Source organism: Protopterus annectens, chromosome 10.part0 (genome assembly GCF_019279795.1).
Source record: "Protopterus annectens isolate FY-2018-M chromosome 10.part0, PAN1.0, whole genome shotgun sequence".
Classification (NCBI taxonomy): Eukaryota; Metazoa; Chordata; order Ceratodontiformes; family Protopteridae; genus Protopterus; species Protopterus annectens.
The window spans coordinates 520,284,409-520,299,635 of NC_056744.1; the positions used below are offsets into that span (position 1 = coordinate 520,284,409).

At 36.6% G+C, this 15,227-nt stretch overlaps 1 protein-coding gene across 4 annotated transcripts in view; it reads right to left on the reverse strand.

Annotated features, from left to right (window-relative positions):
- LOC122813204 (voltage-dependent R-type calcium channel subunit alpha-1E-like) overlaps nucleotides 1–15,227 on the reverse strand; it is a 4,399,719-nt gene that overhangs the window by 3,225,137 nt on the left and 1,159,355 nt on the right. For all 4 annotated transcript variants that reach the window (XM_044085387.1, XM_044085385.1, XM_044085384.1 and 1 more), the window contains one exon: nucleotides 4,917–5,020. In XM_044085387.1, the coding sequence (XP_043941322.1) occupies nucleotides 4,917–5,020 (104 nt within the window). The remainder of the gene's footprint in view (nucleotides 1–4,916; nucleotides 5,021–15,227) is intronic.

Genomic DNA, 15,227 nt, shown 5'->3' on the forward strand with positions numbered 1-15,227 from the left:
TCAAAAAATCGTAAGCCATGAAAAGGTAAACCATCATGAAAAAATCATACACTGAACCCCTGTGTAAATAAGAAAAAATGCCTGTAATGAATATAAACCACTACATACAAAAATCAATTCGTAGGCCTATGAGAAATGACTGGTGCCAACCCAACTAAAAAAGGAGAATGAATGGTTCAAAACGTTCCCTTTGACATCTCTTTGACCATCCTACCCAAAAAAGAATGCTTTCTCCAGCAATAGATCGACTGATTAATGTAAAACTGTGTGTAGAATGAAAACAGACCCTGATTCCTACACCCCAAAATGGGCGAATTGCTCATTATTTGCTTAATGACAAGAGCATCATCTGTCTAAATAACTAAATGAAATAAATATATACATGAATATAAACAATTTCTGAAACTCTGCCAAAGTTATTATAGTCCCGGACCAAAAATATATTATCAGTGTGTATACAGACATGCAACAACATGAGTTCTTATATCATGAAGTCTGCCTTGATCAATTAGAAACCAGTCCTCCGTGGAGTGTTTATGCTCCCCGTTTGCACATAATCCTTTGCTAGTGCAGTCTTGATCGATCACAATCAATTCAGGTGTGGCCCATAAGCTCAAATCAGTACAGTCAATGTCAAAACATATGTTCGAATGATCCCCAATCTCACAAGCACTTGTTAATGCACCAAACCTTGCCCAGTCTGAAAGGCCCTTGTTGTAATTTCAAAAGCCCCTTCAAATATCAGCCAAGAAAAAGAGAATGTCACTAGGATCAATAAAGGTATGGCCACCAACAAAATTAGGCTAAAAGCAATGCCAAAGCCTCAATAAGAACGAAAAAAGTTAAGTAAGTTAAAAAACACTAACCCATGAAATGTAGTCGATGAATCCCCCTCTGTAGATAAAGCAACATAAGTATTCCAAAAAATGTTAGTTTAGCAAGACTTTTGCATATAAAAGACCCAACGACCACACTGAATGCTTGGATGTTAATAAAACGCTGATTCACAAGGTAGATGAGTCATCCCCTTCCAATACTGCAAAAATAAATCCTGTTGATGAAAAAAGAAAAGGCAGTAGACCCCATGAAATATACGGCACTCCTTAGTTAGATCCAACCATCCAGATGGAAAACAGGGTGCACATATAAATGAACAGATTGATGAAAAGAACAGGTTGTAAACCAAACAGTGAGGAAACCTCCTCTACTGACATTGAACGCCACTAAAATGGCTCCTGCTTCAGCACTCCCAACACCAACAGCAAGCAAATAACATGTAGTCAAAGAGAGGCAGGCTAGCAAGTACGGTAGGTGCATGGGCCACAAAAACTGTAGCAAATATGAAAAAAGAAAGCCCACCTGGATTAAATGACAAATTGTAGTGCTTTCCTTTCCTATCATGGGTCGGATACCATTGGGTATTATTCAGTACTCTGTGGTGGATACCAAGAGTACAACAGTTCTTAAAACAAAACCAGAATACAAAAACATCAAAGAAAAGAATAAAGGGGAACAAAACAGTAAATTTATATGGACCTTTATTGTGTTCTGTATTTGTTTTGTGTGTTTTTTGTGCCTCTTTGTGTTTTTTTATGTTTATTATTTGGTATGAGAAAAGTTTTGTCTTGGACAGGAAATTATGTCATGGGTACTTAATTAGGTTGAGTATTTATTGCAGGGTTATCACTGCTTTTTGTGATGTACCACTGATGAAAGCTATACGCTGATTCTTACAATAAATCTTCATGCTTCCAAGGTGCTGGCTTTCTTTTTTTCATGTTTACATTTAGTGTGTTGACCATCAGACTCTACCCACAATTTAATAGAGTCTGATGGTTAACCTAACTTTTTGTTGTCTTGATAGTCAGTCCCTTTCATGTCCATGATTGATTTTAAAGGATCACATTATTCTAAGCTTGGAAAATCCAGTCCCAGTCAGTCTAGTCTTATCCCTTTTTGTGGACATAACCACTCAAAGTGCCACAAGTTCTTGGTATCTAATCAGTTTTTAATGGTAGGACTGTCTCTGATGTTGACATAGCTCTGGCAGTGGGAACCATACATATACATTCAGTAACTCGGCACGTAAAAATCAACTACCAATCATTAGCGGACCGGAGTTCTGCTGTGGCGACCCCTAACTGGGAAAAGCCGAAAGACACAACAACAACAGTGGCTACTGTATGCAAAATTTGTGACTATCATGGTGATCTCAGTATTTAGGCACTCCATCCAGCAAAGACAGACCATAGAATTGCTCATTAACAACACCAGAAAGCTTTCTCTTCTGGTAGGTTAAACTGTGCAGGCAGCAAAAGAGAAACAGGAATTTTCATATAATGATGCCAAAACCTTCCCCATTAAAAAAGTACTATAACAAAGTGCATATGTTCATAAAATAAACAAAGTTTTATTGTGAAACAAAAGTAAACTCAGTGGTCTAGACTCTTCACAGGCAAATGTATACAAAAGAAAATTAATCTTTTGTAGTGATAACTGAAGAAAGTTATGTAACACACCTTGATTTTTCATTGTCCCAGAGAGCCATAAGTAAAGGGATGAAGGTTCTCACCAAATTCTTGTAAATTCCCTTGTTGTATAGAAACTGATGTCCAAAGCATAAATGCTAAGAAGTTTGCTTTGCTTCTTCTGAATACCATTCTAAGAAATGTCCAGTATTCCTCACATATAATCCACAGCAATTCTTATTATATCACACTACACAGAACTGTTATTCCATGCACACAACCCTACTTTTAAGGGAGTCCAGCTTTTCAAAACTGGTAATGCTATATGGACTGTCTTATACATCATTAGTCTATTAAAGACCTATTAGTGGAACAATGCAAGAATGTTAACACATAATAGTACCTAACTATTTAAAACAACAATTACTTTGTTTAAAGCATTTATTTGCAATATGAATATCACTTTTAAAAGCAATAGTTATATTTATAACTTTTCTTCACACTACTTACATCATTTTGAATTACCATTTGGCAAGAACTGCAATGCCACACCTCATATTTACATCACTACTTGCAGAACTACAAATGTAAAATAAAATAAAATAAAATAAAATAAATCATATACGCACTTTAGCATTTTCATCTAACTAGCATGACTAGCAGCATAAATGCACTGCTTCTTATCCACCTTCCTTCTACAGGTAGAGGGATGTCTGGCATCGTGCAAAAACTTAGTTATGTGTATGTCTCTAATTTTCAGATTTCTGTAATTATATCAACAAACAAGCACCAAAGACAGAGTCACTTAATATCATATGAAAGCTTATGCATGAGTGAACAAAAATGTTGCTGATGTGCACACTGGTATGTAGCCTGAGCATTTACCATGGGAGTCTAGATTGTGTTTAAGCATTACAACAACTAGCACTTACTTTATTTATTGGGACTTTAAAATGCAGATGGATTCTTGGAAACAACTGAATGCTAACACTGTACTGATTATAGCTTAGATTCAGAAAGGGCAACCATGAGCAGTAAGCACTAATGTGAGTAGTCACTCGAGAATGAACTTTCTGAGTCAAAGACAGACCAACCAAAGTGATTTAGAACAATTGGTCTAGCCTGGTATAGCTGCAAGTGGGAGTCATGGTAGCTTCCAAGGCTGCCAGGACAGTTGGGCTGTATCTACAGGCATGCTAAATATGAATGAGACATGTGAGGGGGAGTGGCTAATGCTAATTAGTCATATGCTGTCATCTGGAAATGTCTGCAGGAATGGAGTATGTAGCCAAGTGTTTCAAAGTGTTGTTCAGCTGTGTAAAATCAGCAATAACTACCACATTTCCATTTTAATGGCTGAGACCATATTACAGGTAAGGTTAGAGAATACATGCTGGTATTTTTTGTCGGCACCTGGGTGGGTGTGTGGATAGGTGGGAGGATGTGCCAGCATATGTACATGCCTGCAGGGATATGAGTGGACTTGGCTGACTGTGTGCGTGTATGAATGTGTGTCTGTCTGAGTTGTTGCATTTGGGGGCACTAATTAAGGGATCAGTAAAGTAGATATGTGTGTGTGTGTGTGTGTGTGTGTGTGTGTGTGTGTGTGTGTGTGTGTGTGTGTGTGTTTGTGTGTGTGTGTATCAGTGAATGGGTGAGTATGACCATCAATGACATCAAGTGAGGAAGAGGACAACTACGTCATGTAAACTGAGTGCCTGTGTATGTGTGAGAATATGTGTGGGGGAGTTCATAAGGGTATGCCTATACCAATATTATGCATGGGCCACTAGTGATAATTAGTGCTGAAAAGTACTGTTTAGCACTATCAATAATTACAGCTGATACAGAGACACGCAAATAAGCTGTTTAACTTATTTCATATCACCCTCAGTTTAAGAGATATGAACATGTGTTTGTACTGTGAATTTATGATACTTTTGTCAAAAAAGCTCAAACGTATAACCACTGGAAGTTAAGACTGCAACTTTCAGACCTCCATGACAGGCAGTGAGTTAAAGAATGCTTTCACATAATCATAATATATGATAAGACTCTTATGAATAATTCACAATTTATTTTTGGCAGGAAGTTTATATTTCAGTCATAAAGTTTTCACCATTATAATCACACTACTCTCCACTTCATAGGTAAACCAAATTTATCTACTCAGTGTAATGACATATAATGCTTAAACTATAAATCCAATGCTTAAACTATAACTCCATTGACTTAAAATAGAATCTTTCAACAAATGCACATATGTTGATTCACAGAATAAGAACAATCTTAAAAATATAAATGGAATAAGAAAACCTTATTTTTGATTCTTCCTACATTTTTTACACAAGCATTTTGTCTTTTTAAAGGCACAGGTACAAGGCATTTTCTGATTATACATACATTTCTGTCATAAAAAGTTTTATAAGTATTAATGCAGCAACTTACTGGGAATTCCTGATACAAGTTTAAGAGGCCTCAGCACACGAACTGCCCTTAGTGTCCTTAGGTCAACATGGTTATTAAAATGAGTTCCAGCTGTTGCAAGGATACTGCCAAAAAAGATGGAAAAAAGGATGGTCTAATTAGTGAAACTATTGTGTAATGACATCCATTTATTTATTTATTTACTTATTTATTTATTTTTGATGTCAGACCACTTTCTCAACATAGCAGAGAACATACAGACTTCAGAACAACAGAAACCATTGTTATACAAGGACTGTCTCTTTAAATGAGTAAAGAATACATTGTGCAGAATTGATCAATACAGCTGTTACACATACCTCTCAACTGTACAGATTTTAGCAGCATGTCCAGATTTTTGCCTTATATTTTCGGTCCACATTTTATAAAATTGTGGTTTTCTGGCTAATTATTGGCACATTATTAAAGACTGAAGTCTGAAAATAATGACAGATGCTTAGGTTTCAGACTTCATACCCTTCAGAAAATTCATGCTAACACAAAACATATTATTCTATCAACTTTCTAAGTTTGTAAGAGCAATATTTAAAACTTTTCCATATTTGTGGGCCTTTGTGCCCCCATTATTTAGGGCTTTGTCCAGATTTCTTGCTCTATGAGGATGAGAGGTATGCTGTCACATACTCACATATCTGTAGAGTCACTGGGCCTTGTATGCCAGACACAGGTCATATCTTAGCAGTCTGTAGAATACCAAGTATAGTGACAGGGCTTTGAGTCAGTCCATGTAGCACATGTTGTTTAGGTCTTGTATCCTTTTAATAAGGTATCTGGACATGCTGCACATCAGAAAATCCAAATCCCATCGAGCTACGCACTCGAGAGACTTAAACCTCAGCACTGAAATAAATAGGACATGCTGGAGGGACAGATTCATAACCCAGAGGCTCCCTTCACTCTGGAATAAATTCCCAGTCCAGGTTAGGCAGAGTCGTTCATTGACTCTCTTCAAGAGGAATCTTGATGAGTGGATGGGAGATCGTAGGTTTACCCTGGGTATCACTTCTGTGTCACTGTTAGACAGAGGCACAGTATACTAACCTCGAAAAAGGGCATAGCAAAATTAATTTAAAATGGGTGGCGAAAGCCAAACACACTCTGGCTAGGCTTATAAATGCCCTAGGGCAGATAGCCTAGTATGAACCTATGAACCTATCTCTGAAGGCATTCCAATTATTTCATGTATCTGGATAGATAAATGCCAAAAGGGGGTGTTATTTTCAATGACTTAGGGCTGAGTAAAAGGGGATACTGACATCAGTCTATCTAGACACAATCCCTTTGTTTATAAGCTGTGCAATACAGAAGGACTTTCTTATGAATATAGACACATATTGTTCAAAACTTAGGTCACTATCCACATAAGTTCCCAAATCCTGAATAATTGGGTCATCTCTTAGGGGCGCATTGTCAATATGGTATCTGGGGTAGATGACTTCACAAAGCATACGATAATGCATTTTCTTAACATTTAGTTTCAATCCATGATTTTGGCACCAGTTATTTAATTTGTGCAAACCTTCATTCAGAATGGCTAAGTCTTCTCGGGAATACTGTAATTGTAATAATAATAATAATAATAATAATAATAATAATAATAATGTATGCCTCTTAAAAATTGGAATTCTAGAAGTCATTACAAAAGATCTTAGAGGGTGTTGTTGGAAATTATAGATAGAAAGAAAAGAATGTCAGTGGCAGTTAAAATTAAATGCCACAACATTACCTAGATTAAATGAAAGTGTTTCTGTTTTTCCAATTCTTAAGATTAGGGCACAAGTTTTATAGACATAGAGTTTTACATGGTATTTGAATGTGTTTTTAACGTGGATCCTTTATGTTCATATATTAATTAGTTTGACCACCTGATCAATTAAGTTATTTGAATGCATGTAAATTGATGCTATAGTGTTTTGTTTATGTTTTGATGAAATCCATGTATTAACAGGGATGAAAGTTGTTGTTGTTGTCTTTCTGCTTTTCCCAGTTTGGGGTCACCACAGTGGAACTCCGGTCCGCTAATGATTGGCAGTAGATTTTCATGAACGCTGAGGTGCCAGCTCAATGTTCAACCTTCAAGGAAGGCATGCCCATTTACGCATGTCTTTCGAACGCCCACCCAACTGCGGGGAGGACATGCAGACTGCACACAGAAGGCACTCCCCGCACTCCAGCCGAGAATCGAATGGGAGAACCTCTTGCTGTGAGGTAGCAATGCTACCGCTGCACCACCGTGGCAGTATTAACAGGGATGAAAGTGTTTTACTAAAATAAAAATAAAAAGTCAGATTTTATTTACTGGTCTTCGAGTCCTAGAAGAGTGGACCTTATACCTAATTATTTTGGCCGTATTGTGCTTGAGCCGTTTCAAAACTTGTTTTTGCTTTTAAAAGTCCAGAAGTTAAGTCACAAAAGCAATCTTTGCCAAAATGAATGAATGACCTCACATCAGTACTTTTAATACCAAGTGGAATTACAAAGTTGTCCAAAATTTCATACTTAAGTGGCTCATTATTTCTTGTAGAAATATAAATAACAGACAATGTCTGAAGTTTATAGGCAGATTTTATTTCTGAAGAAACACCTTGCTTAACTGCAGCAGCAGCATAAGAAACAGTTCCAGGCATATACATGACCCACTGTCAAACAAACCAAAGAAACAGAATGTCCTATCCCTTTATGCATGTCTACGTTCATGGTTATCCGTGATTTGGCTGTAAGGAACCACATTATTTTCTGTGGGTTCTTCAAAAAGCAGCATTTTGACAGTTGAATCAGGTAATCCACAATCAGACACAACTTTTAACATTAATACCATTTACATTTTCACCATATGCCCCTCCAGATTTAATTTTAGTAGCTATTATCTTATGCACCATCATGCATCCACCCTACGGCTTCCTGGAAGCACAAAAACAGTAGGGAAAGTTTTAAACCAGATGTTGAGACGGCGCTAGCGCTAATTTGTATCTCACTTATCTGTAACTCTTGTCTGTGTGAAGCCACATCATCAACAGAAAAAAGTGTAGAAGCAAAAATTCAAGGTTTAAAAGAATTGGCACAACAAAAAGTGACAAACAAAAGCAGTGATTAATATAGTCTTCTTTGTTCCAGAAGACATAACGTATTCTAGATAGCTGCCTTCAAAGAATTCAAAACATACTTTTAAGCTAAGAAAATGGATTGCAGGTAATCAAAAGCTTGAAGTATGTGTGCTTCAAGGATACAATAAAAATCTAAAATTAACTTTATTTTTAATTACAATTGTATTAATAAAAAGAAAACTAAACAGTCGATTTGAGCTAGGTTTCATAAGCTTTATGTTTTATTTATTTATTTGACAACTGGGTAAGTATGCTTGCTCAAGACGCATTTTCACCCATGACCTGACACAGGGCAGTAAACACAGATCATTTGTGACTTTCAGTGTTTATTAAGTGTAACAGCAGTAATACAATGAGGAAAACCCTGAGCTGCTTTGGTGGCATTCAGGGATAAGACTCCGACTACACCACAGCTGATCTGTGGTTAATTAGTGGCTCAGGAGTTAGATGAGCGATGGGTGTTATCATCCCAGGGTGGGTGAGTGTACATGTAGGGTTTTTCGTCATTAATTATCACAAGCTAGGAAAGGAATCCACCAAGGACTACTTTTTCTGACATGACAGACACAGTCTGGTATATCTACAGGGCTGCCTGTTTTTGTCTTTCCTTCACTTTTATAGTTATAGTTTATATATGCTACTACTGGTCTTTAGTCATATTAATATCAAGTCATGAATAGCCATATTACACTTCCAGAAAAGAGAGTCTACCTGCTTGCTGCCGCCATACATTTATATGCTATAACATGTTATAGAGGTAAATTCTGAACTCAGCAGGGCTGCATATTTGCAAAAGACTGGTACAAGGAGCTACCTTCTGTGATGCACATGATTTTGTTGCTGAGTAACTGATAACACTTCATGTGAGACTACTCATGTTTAACCCTTTTCTCAGGTATGAAAGCAGACATCTATGGGATATTCATGTATAAAACACCTTACGTTAACATGCTAGTTACTTTACCAACCTCACCCTTGTAATAAAATGATTACAGATTCTATTTGGCTTAGTTTAACGGCATCCATGTGGTATTATTAAGCTTTGAAGGCCAGTGGTTATTCTCACATTATGAAAGACATTCCAACATAAACAAGCTGGAATTCTTGAGCTATGACATGCATCTTTTCCTAGAATTTGACAGTTCAGCTCAGAAGTACATTACCTGTAATTGCAATTCCCACAACTCCAAAAATAAAATAAACACTGATTGTCAAAAAAGCATGCAACAAAATCCAAAACTTATTCAATTAAAGCATTTTTTTCCAGGGATAGACTTAATCCTCACACAGTCCTTGATGCCACAATCTGCCACATTTTTTATACTGTTTTGTGTTTAATCTTCCTTAGAGTATGGTGAATACTCAGAAGTACTGTAAACGAATTAATGATTCATTCCATATATTCGCACTTTCAGTCTCACTATATTGAAGACTGCATTCAGAGTCCTCTAAAATTCAGGTGGAACCCATAAAATATATACGTGTTAACAGCGGGTGTAGGTAATACGACACACAGCAAGTCAGTCTGTTAGGTAATGTACATACTGTAGAATCTTTGGTTTAGTATGTAACTGCTTTAACATTTTTTGTATGGCATGCATTCTCTTATAAACACTTTACACATGTGATGCATTTTTACAGACTCGACTTTACTTCAGAGTTATCTCTGTATACTGACTAGTGTAGTCCATTATATTTTGGGTGCATCGTTTTTTTCTATGAAATAATGTTTATGTAATGCATCATTGCTTGCTCTATTTATTTATTTTTTTCATCAACTTATAAAATTAATGATATGGCTTGAAAATGAATATGAATTTAACACCAGATATAAGTTATTGATCTATTAACAGTTGTTGATGTTATTTTTAAGGAGGTGCTATTATTTTAAAGAGGCATATTTTCAGTCCTTCATAGATCTCCCTGTATATATGTTGAACAGACTTGCTGACTTGGAAACACATGCAACAAAATAATTATTTTGATACTTTTTAATTAAAGGGAAAAAAATAAAGTTAGATGCCTTCAATATTGTTCCTCCCCCACCCACTAAGTATGCCATACTTCTTACATACCAGATACCAGTTTGGGTAACCTACTGGTAGACAATGACTGACCACTTAAGCTTCAAATGTTCAAGGTTTAACCTACCCATGAGTGGCGTTCCTCTATAGAAAATCAGTGTCAGTAAGTTGTGTGGAGTTACTATAAATAAGCTCAGAGTTTGGCGGGGAGCTTGCCCCCTACAAAAAACACTTAATAATTAAAAGTGTTTTTTGTCAAATGCTGTTCAGGTATTCCGATCCTCATTACATTCATTTTTGTCATGGTTGAAGCCATCAGTCTGTCACAACAGTTGCTTATGCCTGGCCATAGCTGAACTGTTAGCTTCACTAGGCATGAGTTTCATTGTTTTTATTTACTATGGAAATTGCTAGCACTATGTTCAGCCACTGAATGTAAGTCTTCACACACCTTATGTCTGTTTGGCTATTCTTGTTTTTATAATACTGAAAGTAGTGCTTTGTTTTTATTTACAAGGTCTTGGGATTTCTTGGGATGCAATCTGATTGTTCTGTGAGGATCTTAACCTCAGTTAAAAAAATGATTTTTTTTTTTTAAGAAAAAAAATTCTCTTTGACATAATTGGTTTACTGGTTTATGTGCTGACAGACATCAGTTGTCACAATTTAAGTGTTTTGGTAACAGCAGAAAAAAAACACTGGTCTACTGCATTCTGAAATTACCTTGTATATTTCCTGCAGCTTTCAAGCTTCCGTTCACATTAAATGACAGTAAACAAGATAAACCATAGATTTAATATCACTATAAACTGATATTCATGAACTACAAAATATTGTGTAACTGTCTAGCTCAGATAAACTGAATTAGTTGTAAATGACATACTCTCCTTAAAACCAGACACCAACATGTTTCTCTTGAAATGAGGACAGTGCTTGCTCAGCACTGCATTTTAGAAGGCTACTTGTTAGCAAGAGAATTTGTACTGACATAAAATCTGTTAGAGGCATGTACTTTAAGAAGTCTAGGTCAACGAAGCAAAATACATAAATATATAATCTGACAAAATGGGAACACACTGTCTGTAAATGGTATGAGAATTTACTTGACAGAAAGCCACATAAGTATCAAGTTGATGTCACCTTATGTATTATTTATGTCTATTATGGAACTGTTTAACAGTTTGAGTTAATTTGTATAAAGGACATAATTCTCAGTGGAGGGAGTTGTCATTAGTTTGCTTACAGATGTACTGTATAATTAACAAATCCCGGTAGAATGAAAGCTATGCTACAAATGCAGTTTATGCTACAGGAAACTAGTACATGGCAGTTTTTTATATTGTTATCTTGTAACTCATCACATCCATAAATTATCAAAAATGTGTTACTTAGGAAAATAACGTTTTTTATAACCTTTGACAAAAGTGTTAAAATATCAATATAGAATCTGCATTTTGACCTCATTTCATTTTGATCATATAAAGCAAAGATTATGAATGTTAATATCTGTAACTATGACAAGGAAATGGTGCAGCATATTTAAAATGTTTTATTTGTTTTTGGCAGTAACATAAGAAGTAAAGGCCAGGACTTCAGAAAAATGAAAGTCAAGAGTGTAAGACTGTGGTAAAAATGGCCTTTTAACACGAGAGCAGAAACATTCAGAGATAGATTAGCCACAATAAGGTAAGCTGAGGAGTACAAATGAAGATGTGGAAAGTGTGGTCTGCCCTGGGTGCAATCAGTAAGTAGTTGTAAAAAAAAAAAAAGAACCCGGATCATCAATTTTTCCATTATATAAGCTTTTTGTTTTTAAAATGTGAAAAGCTTTAAATAAGTTTTGATCTTTTTTTTTCACATGTGCATCCATGCATACATGAAAACATTAAAGAGGATTAGAGGAGGATAGGAAATACAGAGTAGATGAAGCTAGAGAGAAACATGCATATTTTTAAAATCAGCAGCTTAGTTAGAAATTAGCAGTGGAATTGTGGAAATGTAAAAAGTTTTTGCTGTTGTTATTTTATTGAATTAGTCCTAGCAATGTTTTTGTAAAAGCCAACAGTCAGCCAGGGAGGCATTGTGGATTACCAGACTGAAGGTAAACATTTTTTTTTTATTATTTTAAAATGTGCACATAACCAGATTTTCTTTCTTTTTTTTGGGGGGGGGGGGGTTGGCACAGCTAAGCAATATTGGGTGAGTTATGTATGAAATGAAAGTTTAAAGTTTTGTAATTGGATGTTGAACTCATTTTCTTTCAGTTGTACTCTTCTGCTCTCTCTCTCTCTCTCTCTCTCTCTCTTGTAAAGTGGGGGGTAACTAGCTGGGCTGTGAATTAAAGTAACTTGATCTTTTAGTTCCTCAGTTTAAATTCACACTCTGCTACACACATAACACACATTCACACCCAGCACCACTATCTTTCTTCTAAACTCCATAGCACTTCTAACATAATCTCATCCACTGAAAGTCATAGGTGAATACTAACATTTGGCTGAGTTAACTATCACAACTAGTAGTGGTGATTTATACAGCTGAGCTGCTAGTGGCATTTCCATTGGAGAGCACATAGCTAATTGTTATATGCCTCTCCACTGGAATGCCTAATTTACATTTGCTGTAAGCCGACATGACGGTCCCCTAGGCCTCTGCACCTCACCAAGTAAAATACTGTGGTAGGGCTGTCTCTAAATCAAAAATGGCTACTGACAGTGGTACAGAGAGTGTATCCAGCATAAATGTTATTTTATAACACTGGTGGATATTATAAAGATTTAACTGTAGAAACACTATGCCCTCTGCATCACCTGTATCTCTAATTTCATGTAATGAAATTATACATTAGTACTTTAACTTTACAGACTGTGAAATTTTATTTAATATTATTTAATTTATTTGTTTTTGAAGCTTTACTAAGAACATAAAATGGAAAACAAAAATAAAGAAGAGATACAAAACAAAAATGTTATAAAAGAACTTCCTCTCCTGTTTGGCATCGACTTCTCAGAAGTCCAGGCTAACATGGAGGGACTCTGGCTGACCAAGTTCGCAGATGACTGCAAGCTGGGAGCCATTATTAACTCCCAAAGTGATGTAGACATTCTACAGAAAGGCTTCACTGAGACAAATGACTGGTGTCAAAACCATGGCCTTAAGCTTAATGCCAAAAAATGCGTCATCATCCCCTTTGGAAGAATTCCCACTAATTACCACATTGATGGAAGTCTACTGAACACTGAAGGTGTTAAAAGAGATCTGGGGACACAGGTTGAGAGTAACCTCTCCTTCGAACACCACATTGCCACTGTGGTCAGAAAGTCCTTCTATGTGGCACATCTCATTACCAAGGGATTTGCATCCAGGAAGAAAGAGGTCATCATCTCTCTACTCTTCCCTCATTAGGCCAATCATCGAATACAATGCCCCATTTGGCATATACTTTGCTAGACACCTGCAACAGCTGGAAAGGCCACAAAAGTACCTCATGGAGAGGATCCTAGGCCTTAAACACATGTTGTTCATATACAGACTCAAAAACTCCAGCTATTCTCTGCCTCATATCGTCTACTAAGAGGCAATCTTTGCTTGACTTACAAAGCCATGTCTGACCCAGTTCTGTTAGAAATGCTACATCTAAAGAAATCCCAACCCTCCACACCACACACTCCAGAGACCTCAACCTCATTACCACAATAAACAGAACACGATGGATGGACGGGTTCATGATCCAGAGACTGCCCATGCTCTGGAATAGACTTCCCATACATGTCAAGCAGATTACCTCACTGGCACTCTTCAACAGAAATCTTGATGAGTGGATGGGAAATAGAAAGTTCACCCAGGGATCACTCCAGTGGCTCTACTTGATAGAGGCACTGGGAACTAACGTCAAGCGGCATGATGCCAGGGCACTTCTATGGGCTAGGCTTGTAAAGACTCCAGGGCCATTAGCCTAGTACACTCCTATGACCATATGAACCTCTAAGCTGTGAACTGCTTTCAGTTATGTACACAAATTTGTGAAAATGAGCAACAAGATTAGATGATCTATTAATAATAAAAAAATGCATCACCCTAAAAATAGATAGACTAATATTCATTGTAATTATCCAGATTAACATTATACTTTATATCAAGATTTAGACCTCCAGAGTGCCATGAGTAGAACAAGTAACATATTGAGACAGCCTATGTGGGATATTTCTCCAGTATCTGAAGGTAGTATAGTAATTATTTAAGATTATTAAAGAAACTGACATGACTAGCCAAATTCAGTAGTAGATAATGCCAGTCCATGGGGATGGAGGCTCTATAACCAAAACTTATCATCTGACGTCTTCTAGGAGGAAAATGTTTAACACATGGAAAGCTGTGCCATGAGCTTCCAACCAAGCACTTTTGCTATGCGGACAGGACTACAACACACTGTGGGCAGGACTATAACAAATTAATATTAGTCCGCTGCTACAGGACAAGGAGAGTAAGCGGGAACTATGCAACACACTTCACAATGTAAAATTATTTCTTCAATAAACATTAAAAATGGACTACATGACCACAGTTGAGAAACCAAAAGTCAAAACACTTATGTAACTAATAAGTATAAATGACAGGTCAACCAGATAATGGTAATTTACAGGTTATGCAGATTAACGAGACTGGGGCAGGACACCCTGTTTATTCATTTACTTTTGCTTTACTGTTGCACAATCATGTCAAAATTCATAACTCAGTCATGGAACTTAGGACCGACCAAATGCACATCAGTCTGTTTCATACAGAGGAGACATTAAATAATGAATTTGCCTGAATGATAGCGATTGCAGTATTGATTGGACCCCCCCCAACACCATGCTCTAGGAAGTTAGCTAGAGACCCCTGTGCTAGTGCTGACTTGGGGACACATAATTTTCTTCTGCCCTTATCAGAGGCTTATACTCGGGGCAATCTTTACAAGAATGCCTTAGCAATGAGTTACATATCATTGAAGGGTACAGGGTACACAGTTGCATTATATGACTGAATGGCCTCTAAAGTATTTCAGCACTTCCTAGTTAGGATAAATAACAATGTATTTTGATGGAAATTCACTCATATCCTAAAAGCAAATTTCTGGACTGCAAAAATGCCACTGTAATTAC